Source organism: Corvus hawaiiensis, chromosome 26 (genome assembly GCF_020740725.1).
Source record: "Corvus hawaiiensis isolate bCorHaw1 chromosome 26, bCorHaw1.pri.cur, whole genome shotgun sequence".
Taxonomy (NCBI): domain Eukaryota; kingdom Metazoa; phylum Chordata; class Aves; order Passeriformes; family Corvidae; genus Corvus; species Corvus hawaiiensis.
In genome coordinates this window covers 12,121,807-12,139,436 of record NC_063238.1, presented here as the reverse complement: position 1 = coordinate 12,139,436, position 17,630 = coordinate 12,121,807, and the positions used below count along the sequence as shown (strand labels likewise).

The 17,630-nt window shown below is 41.8% G+C and overlaps 1 protein-coding gene across 1 annotated transcript in view; it reads right to left on the bottom strand.

Annotated features, from left to right (window-relative positions):
* KCNB2 (potassium voltage-gated channel subfamily B member 2) overlaps positions 1–17,401 on the bottom strand; it is a 185,917-nt gene extending 168,516 nt beyond the window's left edge. The window contains exons 1-2 of the mRNA XM_048286294.1: positions 16,998–17,401; positions 497–1,181 (exon numbers count right to left, since the gene is read on the bottom strand). Coding sequence (XP_048142251.1) covers positions 497–1,075 — 579 coding nt within the window. The 5' untranslated portion in view covers positions 1,076–1,181; positions 16,998–17,401. The remainder of the gene's footprint in view (positions 1–496; positions 1,182–16,997) is intronic.
* Between the last annotated feature and the right edge of the window lie 229 nt (positions 17,402–17,630).

Below are 17,630 nucleotides of genomic sequence, written 5' to 3'. Positions count from 1 at the left end.
TTGCAAAAATGTAGCATAAGAGAAAACATGCTATAGTAAAACCATGCCAGACCAGCTGTTGACTCTGATAGCCTATCCAGCACAACCTACCAAACACTGACATACCACCTACGCAGTGCATGTAACAGGCCAAGCAATACTGAAGTGGGTGTTTCTCATAACCAGGTGCTTTCTAACAAACAAGTAGATCTGGCTGTATTTTCATTGAATTGTTTAATATGGAGTCCATTAAGAATTACACAGATGCTTCTGATCACATACAGCAAAAGCAAAGTACAACAGTTGCCTAAAAACGACTGAACTCAACAGGGTTCCTTCTGCTGATTTCAGTGGCATTTAGGACAGATTTGGGTGTTTTCACTTAATGATATGTAGGTTTTTAGATTCTTCTTTTCTCTAAATACTTTAGTGGAAGTTGTTGATTCCTGCAAGCCAGATGCATGGGTCATGAAACCATTTGCTACTGTCTTTGTATTAAGCCTATTGTTTATCCTACCTTTGCTGCAACAGATGAGTTGGGTTTCTCCAGCAAGTCCCAAAGCTTCTTCCTTTTCTCTGGGCAGCAGGTGTTATCAAACTCTTCCCCTTCTCTCTCTCGCATTGTCTCTGCCTCTCTCCTCAGTTCCTCATTCATTTGCTCTTTCTTTTGATGGTATCTTGCCTGGCAGCAAGATTCTAAATATATTTCATCAATCCCCCAGTAATCAAGCTCCTGGCCAAAAGAGAGAGCACACATTTCTTCCATCATATGTAGTTTCCCTGTCCTGTAGAAATTCAAAATGGAAGTAAAAGCCCCAGGGTGTCGATCAAAAAAATACTCATTTTCATTTAGATTATAGTCATCACATACTTCTAGCAGAGATTCATGGGTATTGCAGTCTCTGAGCTTTCCTAATCGTGTCCTTGGAAGTCTGTCCAAAGTCCTCCACAGCACTTCATGGTTGAGTCCACCAACATTTATTTTAACTCTCCGCGAGCAGGCTTTGCTCCTAATGATCTCCACTGGTTCTGGAGGGAGAGAAAGGGTGGACCTTGAAGACTTTTTGGTGATCCCTGGTGGAGCCTTCTCAGCCATTCTGAAAAAGATGAAGTTCTAACACCAGAGTCTGTACGAAAATGAGCTTGGAGACTATGAATATTTGGGCAGAGTCCTCTTCAGACAGACAGCTCCATTCCTGAAGCTAAAAAAGAAAAAAAATTAGAATATTGCCATGTACAATGCATCCCCCAATCTCTCTCTCTCTCTCTCTCTCCCTCCCTCTCTCTCTCCATACTTTCATATGCAGATGAAAATTTAATTATTGCAATTTGCCCTCTTTATAGTGATACTCTTTGTGGTAATACCCAGAACCACTGGAACAACTGGAACAGCTAAGAGCACTATGTTTAAGCAGAGGAAAAACTCACTGGAATTTCTGTATTTGTGAAAGTCAGCTGTGACAATCTGTACAATGGACTTGGGTTTGTTTTTCTTTTTTTAAGAATTGGTTTCTGATGCAACTCTGTTAGCTTAATCTGATTACTTACCATTTAATGTGTGAGGTGTGCAAATGCAAAGGTTGTAGGGATATCTATAAGTAAAGACAGAGGCTAGTCTCTCTTTTATTGAAAAATTCAAATTTGGGAGATACTGAAACAGAGTAAAACGATCACAGCATATCAAAATCTCCAAACCAAACTTCTTCCCTCTTTGTCCCAACTTAAGTCTTAGTTTGCTGTATTATTTCATGGATAAATGTTATTCAACAAACAATTCATCTACCATCCTGGGAAGCTGTATTTTTTTAGCACCAGACAGCATTTATTTCTTAACAAAGGAGTCAAAAGAATCCTAACTCTTTTGTGCCCAACTGAGCAGTACTACATGTTGTATAGGCAAGGGCTGTGCATACTGCTCTCTGGATCCTCTGAAAGGCTCTTCTCTGCCCCACTGTTCACCCGTTAAATTGCTGCAGACATGACTGCATGACAGCAATCAGCAACCTCAGTTTCAATAATCCTCACTCACTGTGCCTAGTGCTTCAGTGAACTCTGAAGTGCAGCTGTTTGTCACCAAATTTGGAATACCGGAAGGAAACCCATCCACCAGCTCTACTGCTGTCAACTGTCAGACACAGCCTTACTTAAATATTAACCTAGCAATAGTATCGTGGCCCAAAGAATGCTTAGACAAGAATTGGAAAGTCCTCCTTAGTAATTTCCCAGACCTGACATTTCCTCCTCCTGTTCTCTGCAAATCAACAATGCAGCAATCTGGGGGGTTTTTGTTTGCTTGGTTTGTTTTGCTCGAAGTAAAATAAGTCCAGCATATAAAAGAATTTGATGTGTACAAGAATTTGATCCTCTTTCAAGAGTAAGCATGAAAGTTGTGCTGGGAGGGATTGTTACCTATAAATACATCAAGAGTGAATACCTGGGAGGGGTTTGAACTATTTGTACCAAAGTACCAGCTGGCACAAGAACAAATGTGTACAAACTCATCATGAGGAAAGGCAGAAATTTGAAAGAGAATTAGAAGGTCAGATAGACCAGATCCTCAGCAGAGCAGTGAGGATCTAGAATAACCCTTTACTAGAAGTATCAGGAAAAACAAAGAATTATTCCAGTGTGTCTTGTGACATGCCCATGGCAGTATTGACTATGTTGCTATTACAAAATCAAAATTGTTAGACTTCATTATATCTAAACTTTAAAAGTTTCTCCGCCAACAGATAAAACAAGACTCAGCCAATTACAATTCAGGTATAACAGACTATTATGTCCAAAGACATCAGAAAAGAGGAAAATTACTTATAAGAGTAATATTTATATCTAAAGATATTTGTTTGTTTGTTTGTTTGTTTTTTGGGTTTTGTTTTGTGCATAAGCGAAATGATGGCAACAGCCCAGAACACTACCATTTTAGTTACCAATTTCACTGTCAAGCTGAACCTACTTCAAAATCACAAGGGCCAAAATATTGTGCATCTTCCCATCCTGCCTCCAGAACTTCATTGTGAAGATTCCTCCTTATTTCCCAGTGCAACCCAAAGCACTTCTGTGCCTAATTACATAAGTGTTTAAGACTGTAACATTTACCTTCATTCATGAAAAAGATAATCTGATAGCTTCACTTGCAAAGATAAATGACCTATCAAAATCAAAGCTCTGCCATCAGTAGGTTTACACAATATATATCCCTTTCTTTCATGTTGTTTTGTGTTTTGCTTTTTTTCTCTTGGTCTTAGGCTAAATTTTTTATCTGGTTTTACCCTCCTCCTCATTGCCTTATATGAAAGGGGATGATGGTGAGACTTCTGAGAAACTTGGGACTCTAGTCTTTGCAAGATGTCCCTATTTAAGCATCTCCTAGAGATCTGTGATATATTTATCAGTCTTCTGACATACAGACAACTACACAAAGAGTAAACAGTTATGAGAGGATATTTCTCTACAGAGGAAATATTTGCAAATTTTATTTTTAAAAAAATTCTTTTAGACCTTAATGAACAAGTATGTTTCTCCTTTAAAGGTTGTCTTACATAAGAAAATACAAGAATTTAAGAAATTCATAAAGAGGTTCTGTCATCCGTCATGAAATCAGTCAAGTCTTCAGGCATTTTCTAGAGAAGTTCATTACTTTACTCACGATGGTATCTCAGAGATTCCTTTTTCTTTTTTTAAATGAAAATGTGTGCCCTAATATTAGCAATATCAAGTAAAACACAGTAGAAATTAAGCAGCTCATCTGATTAATCTTAAATGAACCACATCCTTGTTTATTTTTTGGATTGCAGAAACTAAAGACATGCAAGACTACACATTGTTTTAGCTTTTCTGCAGTGTAGTTACCACACATATTTGTTAAACAATGCAAAAATGCTAGTGTCACCATGACTGTTGTAAAGCTGATAAATCATTTTCTGGTTTATCAGTATAATTATTGGTTGCATCTTCCTACTTGAGGAAATGTGGCTTTTCTAAAAAGCTTTAAAAAATCCTGGTGGCCACACTGAAGTCACCAGTGAAACACTATTAAATTTAGTGTTGAGAACATACTATGTGTATATGTACGTATTCACCAAGGGGTGAACCACCATTTGCAACATGCAGCACTCTGAAAAGATCACATAAAAAGCATTTTCCCAAAAGAAGAATCTTGAACCATGAGGGTGATTTTTGCCTTTTTTTACAGAGCTCTTCTCATTGAAATATACACAAGAAGGAGAATGTATAACTTAAAAAGAAATAAATTAATTCTTTTAGTTTGCTTCCTAAGTGCTTGTCTTCCCACCCTCTTTTCTTCTTCATTACCTTCTTTTGTTCCCTGATGATAATTTTTTGAAAAATTTGTTCCTGTGCAGGTTTTCCTCAAACCTTGGCTAAAAAGCTTGGTTTTAACTGTGCCTTTAACAAAAACATAATCAATAGCCTCAGCTTTCAGAATCACAGAATCCCTTTACCATCTTCATAGTCCTCCTTTGGGCACTCTCCAATAGCTTCACATTATTATACTGTGGCACCGAAAGCCGCCCCCAGCACTCGAGATGAGGCTGCCCCAGTGCAGAGCAGGCAGGACAATCCCCTCCCTTGCCCGGCTGGTGATGCTGTGCCTGATGCACCCCAGGACACACTTGGCCCTCCTGGCTGCCAGGGCACTGCTGACTCATACTCAGTTTGCCAACAACCAGGACCCCCAGGTCCCTTTTTGTGGCACTGCCTTCCAGCACCTCAACCCCAGTCTGCACATCCAGCCAGAGTTGTCCCATTCCAGATGGAGAATCTGGGCACTGGTCCTTGTTACACTTCATATGGTTGGTGATTGCCCAGCCCTCTGATTTGTCAAGGTCTTTCTGCATGGCCTCCCTGCCCTCAAGGGAGTCAACAGCTCCTCCCAGTTTCATATCACCTGCCAACTTTCTCAGTATCCCTTCCAGTCCTGCACCCAATTAATTTATGAAGATGTTGAAGAGGACTGGGCCAAGGATGGAGCCCTGCAGAATCCCACAAGTGATAGGCCACCAGCCTGATGTCATTCACTGTAACCCTTTGTGCCTGACCCATGAGCCAGGCGCTCACCCATCCCACTATGTGTTTATCCAGCTGTGGGCTGGACATTTTGTCCAGAAGGATTCTGTGAGAGACGGTACCAAAAGCCTTACTGAAATCTGAAAAGGTTACATGCACTGGCTTCCCCTGATCAACTAGGTGGGTTACCTTGTCACAAAAGGAAATCATCTGTATGTTACTATATAACATTTCTAACTGGAAAATCCACATTATCAATTTAATACAAAATCACCAGATCTTTCATTATAACAAAATGATACAATCGAGGTTACCTTTACAATTCATTAAGTTACCTTTCTGGATTTTAGCTACTGCAACTAACTCAGAAGATTTTTTTTCCTGAGAGGGCTTAAAATACTTTTCATCTTAGCTTATTGCCTTAACCTTTAGGCTGTATGCAATGCCACCATGCACCTTGTCCACCACGGGCTAGTGAGAACTGTAACTACCCCTTGGGAGGTAGGCAAAGCCAGCCTGGTGCTCACCAGTACTCTTAGCAATTGGTAGAGAAAAACACAAGTTCTACCCCCATATATAAGAGCAAATCTAGATAAACCCTACATTCTTCCCGTGAAATAATAAAATTACTTTGTAGCAAAATACCTGTGGTATTACATAAAACTCTTCAATTCAAAGCCAATTCTTTGCATTAAATAAAAGTGAAAACTTCAAAGACTGCCACTCAAAAAGCTAGGGAAGGCCAGAAGGAAGGTTAAGTGCCCTCCCCCTCAACACAGGCATGCAGCTGTTAATGGTGTGATTCCCCCCTCAATCCCTTCTTCTTTACATGAACAGGCAATTATTTACCATGTCTTTTCATCTTTCTCATTCAGCATTTGGCCTCTGATGTTATTCAGCATTTTGTGCTGCAAGGCCTAAATTACACGCAAAGTGCTGGATTTCCCTCAGGGAGCTCTCCCTATCCTACCCAAGTGCTTCCAGGGTATCCCCTTCAGTAGGAGGCCATTATTAACGCTGCTTTATAATGGAGAAATGAAGGTCGTAGATGCCTGAGGTATCCAACAATTTTGGCTGCTCAGATTGAGATATCTGCTTTTTACAGAGTCCTCAGCACTTTCAGCACTTTTAATGGGCATGCCTACGTGAGCAGATTAAACTCTCAGGCTGAGGAGCCCAGTTGTCTGTGCTGTCACGTTGCCGGAGCATCGCCTGCCACGGCACAGTTAGGACTCTCCCAAGTCGTTTGCAAGGATGACTGGAGAGTCCACATGCTTCAAGGTCTGCCCCTAATAAGTGGTTTGTTTCCAGCCACCTGCTTTGGAGTCCAGGAGAGTGTAACTGCATACAGGGAGGTCGCCGTGCCAGCTGGCCTGAGCAACGCCAGTCCCTTCTATGTGCAAGACCTCTCTTCCAAAAGGATTCACATCCAAGCCACTCTTGCATGCCTTAGTCATAAACATCTCTCCCAATCTTTGCCATACAAATTTCACCAAAGAAGATGGGGAAGTTACAGTACATAAACACACTTTACTGCATTTAAAGCAGTGAAAAAAAAAGTACATGGTACCTAAGTAGAGGCTGTATCATAAGGACCCCAGGAAAAGGGAACAATTTTGCTTTCTTCTGACTTTTAATAGACAAACTTCAACTGTTTTTGTCAGAAGATATCTATTTGTCAAAATTTGTCAAGTTGTTTTCAAGAAAAATTTGTATTAATTAATTTCCTTGCTTTGAAAACAAATAGAGGAGTTTTTCACTGTTTACTGAAAGTGTCTTGAATGCTTTTAAAAAAAGTCTGGTTCTAAATGTACTGATGTTTAATTACTTTTTTAAAAGTTCGATAAAGCTCTGGATTAAAAAAGGAGAGATTGTGAAATTATTAAACATTAAACAGATTATTAAATAGTGATCCCATTCAAAGTATTTTTCTTTTCAGGTCTGGAGAATCTAAGATCAATGTGCTGGTTTTCTTCACATGCAAAAATGCTCACTGAAATCAAGAAAAATCTGGGGAGACAATTGTTGCATTTACTAGTTTGGCTGTTAAAACTGACTTACCAGAGCGTCAGGCCGTATATAATGCAGATAAGTAACACTTTATGGAAAAACTAGCTTTAGGTTTTGTAAGTGTAATGTCAGGGGAAATTCAGAACGAACATTAGGAAAACGTTATTCACCCAGAGGATGGTTGAGCACTGGAACAGACTCTCCAGGGAAGTGGTCATGACACCAAGCCTTTCAGAGGTCAAGGAGTGTCTGGTCAATGGTTTTAGTCATATGGTTTAGTTTTTAGTTTTAGGTAACCCTGCGAGGAGCATGGAGTTGAATTTGAAGATCCTTATTGTCCCTTCTGTCTGGAGAACTGGAGATACTCTGTGATTTTAAAGAGCCCTGGAAAGCCTGCGCCCACTTCAACATCTGACTCCTACAGCCTACCACCTGGGATCCAGCAAGTGAGCCAAGAAAAGATGAAGCAACTTAGTTGTGACAAACCAACACATTTTTACTCAGCACACAGATTTTTGCCAGCTTATTTGATTGTATGATTCTTTTCTTTCAGCATGTGCTTTGCTATAATCTCTCTGCTGCCGTAGAGAGCTCTCTGAGCATTAGCTCTCAAATGTCTCCTCTTTGTTTCAAAATATGAAAACCTGCAGTTTCTTAATGGTGTGCTGTGGGATCTTTTACTAGAAGTTTCCCTTAATTTCAGTTTTTAAAAAGATGGCTGAGGTGCTAGCTAAAACTCTGCATAAAAGCATCCCTCTCAAATGAGTTGTTCGTTATTTCCATTTCCCACCTTTACAGAAGTCACATCTCATATAGTTAAGGATTGGCAAGCTAAATTCGGGAGGTGTCAGGAAACATGTCAAAGTATTCCTGAGCATCCTTTGTATGTCTCAGATTCATATCTGAGAATACATTCATGCATGCACAGGAGAGAAGTAGCTGAGCTTTGATTATCCAAACTACTGATGCCAGCTCTCGGCTTGAGTCCTCAGAGGGTTCAGTGGGTGAAACCACTTGAAGCAACGTGGTCTGAGGGGGAAAAGATGGAGCCTTAGCCTGTCTTCCCTGTAACACAGCTTCTCTGTGAGCAATGGTTGGCTCTTGCCAGACTACAGCCGTGGTCAGAGCCATTACTGGAGAGCTGAGTCTTTCCATGAACTAATACCAAATCCCACCTGTTGCCTTGAGAGCTCTGCTAACAGCTAGAGACGGGTTGCTTTATGAGAAGTAAGATCTTCCAAATCTTTGAGAGCAAATCCTGCAAAATCAGCTCTTGGGGCTGTTGGCTAACTGGTCTGAAATGATGATTATTTCTATTTCATAAAAGACCTCACAGATTATTTATTTCTAGTATGTGAAAATTTAAAATTTGGCTACACAAAGTCTTGTGGATCTGCAGGAAACACTCAAAAAAGATGAGGCCTTTTATAGACGAACTTTTCAGATCAACTAAATCAATCTGTCTGCTAACTCGCTGTTCTCACCATCTTGAGCACAGAAGTGTCTTTTAGATGGATGAGCTGAACTTCACTAAGGAGCAGCAGACTCTGAGACTCTATATATTTCCTAAGAGCCTTGGATAAGAAAACCCAGACAGAAATAGGTAAGGTGACAGAAGACAGAAAAAGAGGGAAAGTATAACTGATAAAACGTTTTTAAAGTCTTGCAGTCACACAAGCTTGGCAGTTTCGGCTTCTCTGAGTTTTCTAACTACCCCAATAGCACTTGTAATCACTTACTGAAGCTCCTACACAAGGTAAAGCCACGTGGGTGGGCTCTAGACACACTACAGGTGACGCAGACTGCTTTACTAAAAGCTGAACGCTCTTGAGAGCATTCAGGGTAATTTTACTTCAAGACTCATGGAATTTAGGACTCAAGTGGTCTTTTTGAGAAGTACCTCTTCACAAGTCTGGATCTGAGCACTGGGATTGTAGCACCCCCTCAGCCTGCACTGAGGTCTCAAGAGAGTACTGAACATGGCTTTGTAGCCCATCCAGTGCTGAACCAAGATCCCCACCAGACTTTATTCCAGCTCAGCTCCGGTTCTCTGTCTTTCCTTACTAGCAGCTCTGCTGTTGGTGCTTGTGACAAGTGTGGCTATATGATCCTTAAAAAAAATCCTGATGTGTTCCTGCTCAGTTTAAAAAAACCTTTCCATTTCCATTGCAGGTTGAAACATCTCTTGTTTAGGAAGTAATTGTTGATCATGTCTGCACTTTACTATTCATGTTTACAATTGGTTGCTGAGGGCTGTTATTGCTTTTGCCAAAGATATTTTCTTTCACTTCTTATTTAGCCTCCCCTGGAAACTTCTGAGGAGATGAGCTGTCATAGAGAAGTACAAGGCCGAATAGCAGATCATTTTCTTTAGTGTCAAACAACAAGATATTACAGAAATGTGATTATGCAAGGTCCTCATGTCAGGTCTAAACCAGACTACATATTTATATCCCAGCTAGCACTCTGGATCCACAAGTTTGATTTTTGATTGGTGCTTCCAAGAATTCTTTGAGAGTCTACAGATGTTACATATACATATACTAATAATAGTAAGTATATTAATATGAATAAATTAGAGCTTTGAATTGCAATTTATTTGTCCACTACTTCATAATCTCCTAATTGCATTGCAGTGCATTAAGATGATGGAGGAGATTATTAACACATCATTTTTTTCTATGAGGAGGCACTAGTGTAACCAGTTGTTCTAAAGCAATTAGTTTTAGGGTTATTTTAAATATGTTAGCTTCTCTAACCCTTCAATCTTCCACTGCTCCCTACCAATAACAGTGCTGCCAAGTATCTGAAAGCAGTGAAGAACTCCACAGATGTCTTTTTGTTCTCCTGAAGAAAAGCTTGCACAGTGTAGTACTGAATGATGATTCTAGGTTTCTAGGCAGGGAAATATTACTCAACATATAATATTATCCTATATACATAGAGAATGATGTCTGAAGTAATGAGGCAAATCTTACAAAAGAATCAGATTTTACCCCTGAAAAGAAAGTTTCTTTTTGAAATAAACTGCACCCAAAATTCTGGATATTGCATTTTGGCCAGAATCCCGGTATAATGTTGAGTTTTCTAAACATGCAATGCCACCATCCCAAATCTACAATTAAGGAAAGAACAGTTGTATTCTTAGGTGACTTCTTTGGAAATGAAAACATTTCTGTTCAATTGCTGCTTCTGTCAAAAATTTCATTTTCAACCATTTATAATTGGTCTGTTCCCTAATTCAACCAAGGTAAATGGTAGGCCTAGACCTATCTGGACAACAGGCAGGAAGAGACATGGCCAAAGAATACAGTTTGAAAGGGGGAAATTTACTCAAGAGATGTTTGTCTCAATCCATTAGGATCCTAGCTCAGATTCCTTTTGCTGGTGCTTTACAGAAGCCCCGAAGGAATGAAGGAATGAATCAAGGCCCTGGTTTTTGGGCGGCTCAATTTTTGGCAAGTGCCTTTGTACATAGCTGGAAATGTCCCTGAGGTCACAGCATCAGCAAGTCCTTACAAAAAGCTTTTATCATTAAAAATTAAGACAAATTTCTGTCTAATCTTGTTTCTGAAGAATCTAACCCTTCAACATTTTGATGTCTTCAACTATGGAATGCCTTTGAAAAACATCCTGAATGACCACTACAAACTGCTGTTCAGGGCCTAGGACAATCCAATGTCTAATTTTGCCAATCTGAGAAAAGCAGTCACCCAGAAAGCAGAAAACTTTGCTTCCTGACCTTATCTGTTTTGTTTCCACATACTGCACAAAGATACTGTTGGTCTGGGGGTCAGTAAGGGAAAGCTGTTCTTAGGAACTCCAGTTTAACACTGCAGAGAAAAAGCTACTCTGCCTTTTAGTCCTACCTGATACCAGGAGTATTGATATTTTTTGACCCTCAAATTGACCTGACAATAAAAAAAAAGTGAGGACTCACTATCATGCACAGCCCTATGCTACTGTTACTATAATTCTGAAATCAAGACAGGCTAAAAGGAACACTTTTATAAAACTGCCACTATAAATTAATTTATTTACTTCTATCAAGCCAAAATGTATTTTTAAAAGCCACAGCATCCTCTTAAAAAATATGCTTCATCAGAGCCATTAGTTCAGGGTTTCTAATATTAAACACACAAGTCCCAAGTTCAAAAAAGGGTGTGGGAACCTCTAAGGCAGGATCAACACAATACTTCACAGTCAAGAAGATGCTCTTAACTCCCATCCAGGCCCAGGATCCTGTAAGCAGGATCAAAAGGGACACAACCCACCCACATGATATTCTAAGCCTGGAAACCTCCTCTTACAAGAGGTACATAAAATAGTCCTTCAAAAGAACTGAACAAGGTCTACTCTTTTCAAATACACCTTGAGGTGGTGGCCTTGGTTCCACTTTGATGTCACTGCTTGGTCATTAAACATTCACTGAAGGATCACATTCATCCCTGGTGATTCAAACTCGTGGTTTATATCTTCCAGGCTCCTGCTGCTATCAGTAATCCACAGGATGGCTGCAGTGATGGAGATCATCCTCATTCCTACTGAGCAAAAATGAGGCAGCCTATACTTGGAAGACAACAGACACGAATGAGTCTGTAACTGAGGGGTGTGACCAGTCCTTTGGCGGGTGGTAATCTTGGATCACAAGACGTGAAATATTTATTTGCATCATGTTAATCTACGAAATGCCTAAAAGCTCAATTTTTCTCCATCAGTACCCTAACCATAAGGTTACTGAGCAAAAGCAAGATATTTTTGCTTCTGCCTAGGTTATCTATAAACAATCTCATCCCTTCTTTAGTTCAGAAGTAGCAGAAGATACACAGCACTCCTAGTGCTACTTTAGTGACATGGCTAAATAGGGACTAAAGTGACTATCAGTAGCCAGGCTAGTCCTGAGAATAAATTCAAGTATATAGCTTACCCATTTAAGAGGTTTGCTCTATGTCAACAATAATAAGAATGAAGAAAGCATGAGATGGAAATATTCCAGAAAGCAAGACCTTATAGATGGCACTCCTGTCAAGGTAGAGCGACTCTGTGTGCTATTAATCTCACCAACCACTGGAAAAGCACGTACAATACTGTCATTCATAGTTGTGTGATTTCAAGGCTAATTAAGCCTATTCACTGTTTTGAGTCTGCTTAAATACATTAGTGGGATTCTTCTAGCTTCTGCAGCTTGCCAGCACTTTCTGCTCAAAAATGTCTCTGGTATATGCAAATTTATACTGAATGTATAGCTATAAATTATAGCAGGATTATTCTGTCATCTGAGAGTACATCCATGTGAGATGAGGTCAACAACCTTGCAGGTAAACCAAATCCTCATACCTTAAGATGGCAAATGACACAATTGAAAATTTTGTAAAAAGAAGCATTATGGCTTCATTTTGAGTTCTCGCATTTGACTGTAATTTTAATCTCTATATTGAAAATACAGCTAATTTTATTTAGCTAATTAATTACAGCTAATGACATACTCTGAAATATTATTTTATGAACTGCCTTATTAATGCTCTGAGGCAAATTTATTCTGTATTTGGACTGTACTGCCATAACTGATTTCTATTTCTTAACTTGTTAGGCAATCAGGGGGAGAAGCTCATCTCCAGTGTCATCAAAGAAGATTACGTTTGAGAGCTTTGTTCACTTAATTACCAGCACAGCTTTGCATTCATTTCCTTGTAACGTGGTTTTACCTAAAGGGCTGACGCTTATTTCCTAACAAACTAGTACCTGAATATGATGGCAGCATGAAAAACACCCTGCAATAGCAAGTCTGATTTCCTAAGGAGAAGCACTGACAAACCTAGGGGCTTCTGCATCACGTGCTGGTGCTGTGGTAAGAGCTGTTCAGCCCCTCTGCCTTGGCTTGGACTGTAAATGCCCTCACACAATTTTACAGCGTCCTGTGCTCCCCTGGCATGGTACTATGAGAGGTAAATTGGTCAATTGCCACTGTTCCTTGTAAAGAGTTCAAGTGCTGTTTATCACAGCTTATTCCTAAATGCTCAGAGCTGCATTATGCCAGCATTACATATATTATTTATTAGCTAATAGATTGTTGTTCTGACTCTCTTGCTGGTGCCAACAGTGATGCTACTGACTACTCTTTATAGTTATCCAGAGGAGGAATAGGGATGTATAGAAGCCAGACACCTAAGTCGCAGCTGATCTATCATTATGGCTAAATATAGATTTCCTGCATTAGAAACAAATAAATTAAAAACCCCACTGATTTTAGTGGCCTGAGACTTTTTTTTTATTGTTTCCCTATTGTTCATAGCATAGTCCATGAAGAAGTGTGTTCAAAATAACATTCTTTGTTTTCTGATTATGCAGTTAACATCATCATGTTCTCATGCTGGTGAACAAAAGTAGTTTAAGAAACACACCCTTTAAGAAACTCATCCTTTAAGAAACTCCAGCCCTCCAGACTTGGAAGAAGGAATTTATTGCACAGCAAACAAGTGAAAACTCAGGAAGATGCCAATGTGCGACTTGCGCTGAAATTTCGGCATGTGCTGTAGCAAGCACTGGGGCGGACTAAAAGCAAAATAGCCTTTGCTGTCCTCCCAGGTTTTATGAAGAATACAGGCAGGTTTAAGCTTAATGTATTTTTAATATCTTGACTGATGCATACTCTCTCTAAGGCTTTTATGGTATTTAGTGGTATGGGAAGCTATACTGGGACTGACATCGTACAGTAACCAAGATAAGAAACCTCCGAGTCCTGTTCAATAAACACTTGAGTTGTTGAGCTTCTCCGTTCAATTTCTTTCTTTAGTCATATATATGCATTTTACTTAGATTTAATTTGAGCATGACTGAGCAATGTATCTATTATAGCATGCAATATGATGCCTCTAATTGCATAATAGTGAAGAAAAAATTCAAAATAATGAAATTCCTTCCATATCTTTTCCATATAGCCAGAAAATTATAGATTAAAAAAACATAGGAAGCTATGGGATTGCACAAAAATCTACAATTACAATAGGATTAAATCTACTCTGAAATGCCCTAAGCAATTTATTTTCACATTATCCCACAGAGCACTGTTGCACATCTTAAATTATCTCCACAATTTAATATTGGAAAGTTTATTTTGGTTTGAAGTTAATATTCTTGTTACAAAGTAAACACACATTTCTCCCTACTAAAATGTGAGTTAAAACAACATGTTCCAAAGATTTATTATAAAATCCAAGAAATCAAATACCCAGTGCTACTACTCCAGCAATAACCACAAGAAGAAGATGCCCACTACAGATAGGAAATCAAAAATATTTTCTCTTAAGGTGCTCATATCCTGGTAAGTCCTGGTAAGACTAAAAGCAGCAAAACTCAACAAAGTAAACTACAGCCTGTTTTTTATCATGCATACATGTTTATAATATTCAGACACCAATTAGGTAAAAAAAATCTTATTCCTAAAAATGATAAAACTTACTATAGCAATAACAGACAAACACGTAAAGTCCTTTCAGAGGCAATCATTGCTTAGTTCCAAGAGCTGTGAGCATTGCTGGGTCAGAAGACATTATGCAATAACATGACGAATTAATAGAAGTGAACCCTGAAAACATCCAAAAATTCATTTTTAGACTGCATGTATGTCTACTCTGATGAAGCTGAAGTGGCTTACAACTTTAAGTGCTTCCCTTTCTGGCTCCCAGCTCTGCCTGTGGGGAGCAGCAGGTCTGTATTCAGGTAGAGCAGACACCATCAGGGTGGTCTGCAGTGGAATCCCACTGCACTGACATACTTCCAGTCACTGCTCCCTTCACCAGATATCTCAGCTTGCATTCCTCCTCTGAGCTGAGACCAGACAGACCCTGCCCAACGTGCTGTTTATATAACAACAACAGACGGAGTAAAACACTGGCTGAAATATCCTTCAGCAGGTAGCTTTAAATACAGTAGCATCATGGAATACATTTTACTTGCACATGTAGTTATGTGAAGCTCAAGGAAGTCACATAAGATCAAGATTCTTTTCTAAAAGTGACAGTAACAAACCATCTGGCAAAATCCCAAATGTTGGCAAGAAAGCTATTGCACACCTTGACCTCTCGCCTTGCTTCGAATGGCAAGCCAGAATTTGCCAATTAACTTTCACTTAGAAAGAAAAAAGGCTGAGTATTAATAAATATATGTGATATGGCAACGTTGAGGCAATGGGACATCTCAAAATGCTGAAGCGAATGGAAATGTTCAGGCTGAAGCGTGCTGCTCCAAACAGCACCTCTCCCTCATCTCGAGCTGAAGATGTTTTACTGTCTGCATCATATGTCTGAGTGAGGGCAACCTGCTGAGCTCCAGAGACAGCGTCCAGCTGAGAAAGGAGGCAAGAGCAATTCGGATGCTGTGGTGAGAGCTGCCTGCAGAAGCATTCTTTGGGGAAAAAAAATTATAACAAGCCAGCTGTAAGTTCCACTAAGCCTGAACGAAGAGAGAGTTTATCAGTTGTATCAGATTTATCAGTTGTTTGAACAGAATAGACAGAGCTTTTAAGAACCAGAAACAAACTATTTTTTCTGTATTGCACCTCATCTCTCTGGGAAAGACTTCCAGAGTTTTGCTAGCACATCTCAGTGATCAGAGAACAAACAAATCTCACAAGTGGCATGTACTCACTGACCCTGCTCCCCTGAAAGTTTCTACCAAAACTCCCTGGAAGATCGCGCGCCAGGCTTGGTGGCATGTTCAGTTTTGCAGACCTTGCCCAGCCTCTAAGGCTTGGTGCTAGCTCTGCTCTAACTTGGACAGACTCGCCAGCTGAGCAAACTCGAACTCTAGGTGTTTTTAACGCAAAACATCACCAGACAGGATTCCCCCCCCCAAGCCTGCCCAGTCTTGCTGCTATTCTTCCTCTTCTAAACCAATCCTGGCACCTCCTCAGAGCTACAGGATGGGGTCACTGAAATCCTTCACTTAGGTGTCCTTTTAATAGCAAGGTCTTGATGACTATGTATTTGCTAAGGAGTGTTGTCTCCACCTGATGCTATGGACACTTCCTTTCTTACACAAAGATGGAAAAAGTGACAATTTTGGCAGTATTGTTAGAGTCAGTCTTACCTGCAGTGAACTAAAATGTCAAAGAAAATGTATATATACTGCCTATTGTATCTTAATCATTATGTAACTTAAATTGAATGAAGTCCAAACCCTACTATAAATATGGACAGTACATACATAGGGTATAAACAAAGGTCTACCTTCACCCAGGCAGTGAAATTCTGATAGAAGAAACACACTGAATGGTTTGTAGAAACCATGTAGCCAATGAACATGCCTATTCATAAAAACATTTATGTTTTTTAATCCAGGGACCAGCATGCTACCTACCTACAGAAAGCCTATATGGCAGTATATTTTAGACTACCACAATGCTACATTTTCTTCTGTAGAGGGGATTTTTCAGTCCCCGGGTAGATGGGGTAATTCCAACGACAGCTACCGAGAAGGCTGAGATTTTGTATCATCAGGTTTCCACAAGCGCTGTTAGAGCATCGGAAACAAATGACGAGCCTTTATCGGTAGAGCTCACCCACGGCAGGAGGTAGAATACTACGAAATGTCATTCCCTCCCTCCCTTTAGCAGCTCTGAAGGAACAAAAATACAACGGTTTCCAAAGCGCTCCAGGGTGAGGCTTGTATTATCCTCCCTCAGACCGATCCAGGCAGCCGCGGAGGACACCCCGTGTCCGTCCCGCCCCGCCGATCATGCCCCCTCCCCAGGGGCGCTCCCCGCGCCGGGGCCGCCGCTGCGCAGCGCTCGGGGCACCCCGGGGCTCCCCGCGGGAGCGCCGCGCTCCCGGCCGGCCCGGGCGCTCCGCGGCCAGCAGGCAGTTCTCGCCTTCCTTGACAGTCCCATCAGGGCGGGAGCTGGGGATGACCTGGGCTCTCAAATAAACACAAATAAAAGCAAAAGGCAGCCCTCGGCGGAAGAGGGATGCCCTCCCGCTTACCTGGCTCCGCGGGCGCCCGGGGCGCCGCCGGGGGCTGCAGGAGGGATTCCCCGGCGCTGGCAAGGGCTGCTCGGGCTTCCCCGGGCACTGCGCGGCCGCCAAAGCCACGGCGAGAGATTTGTTTTGGTCGCTCCTTCCCGGGGAGGGTTTTCCTCTACATTCCCGTTCCACATCACCGCCCCCCCCGGCACGGAGAGGGCTGGGGGTGGAAAAACCACGGCAAAGGCATCTCCCTCCTACCCCGGAGATGAAAAGCCGCCGGAGCAGCCGCGCGGCGAGCGGCTGGGGTGTCGGGCGGAGGGAGGGGGGGGGGGGGGGGAGAGGGGGGATAAGAGTCGAGCTCTCGCTGCCCTCGCCCCGCTGTAATCCCCGGCTGCATGCGAGCCGCCGGCTGCCGGCGCGGCCGCCCGTGTCTGCGGCTGTGCGCGGCGGCGGCGGCGGCGGCGGCGGCGGCGGCGGCGGCGGCGGGGGGGGCACGGCCGCTCCCGGCCGGGGCACGCGGGGCGCCCCCCGCCCCCCGCCCCGCCGCGCGCGCCCGAGCGCCGCGCCCGCCCCCGCGCACGCTCCGCGCTCCCCCGCCCGCGCTGGGGCTGCGCGCGCCCGCGCGCACCCGGCACCGCGCCGCGCCGCGCC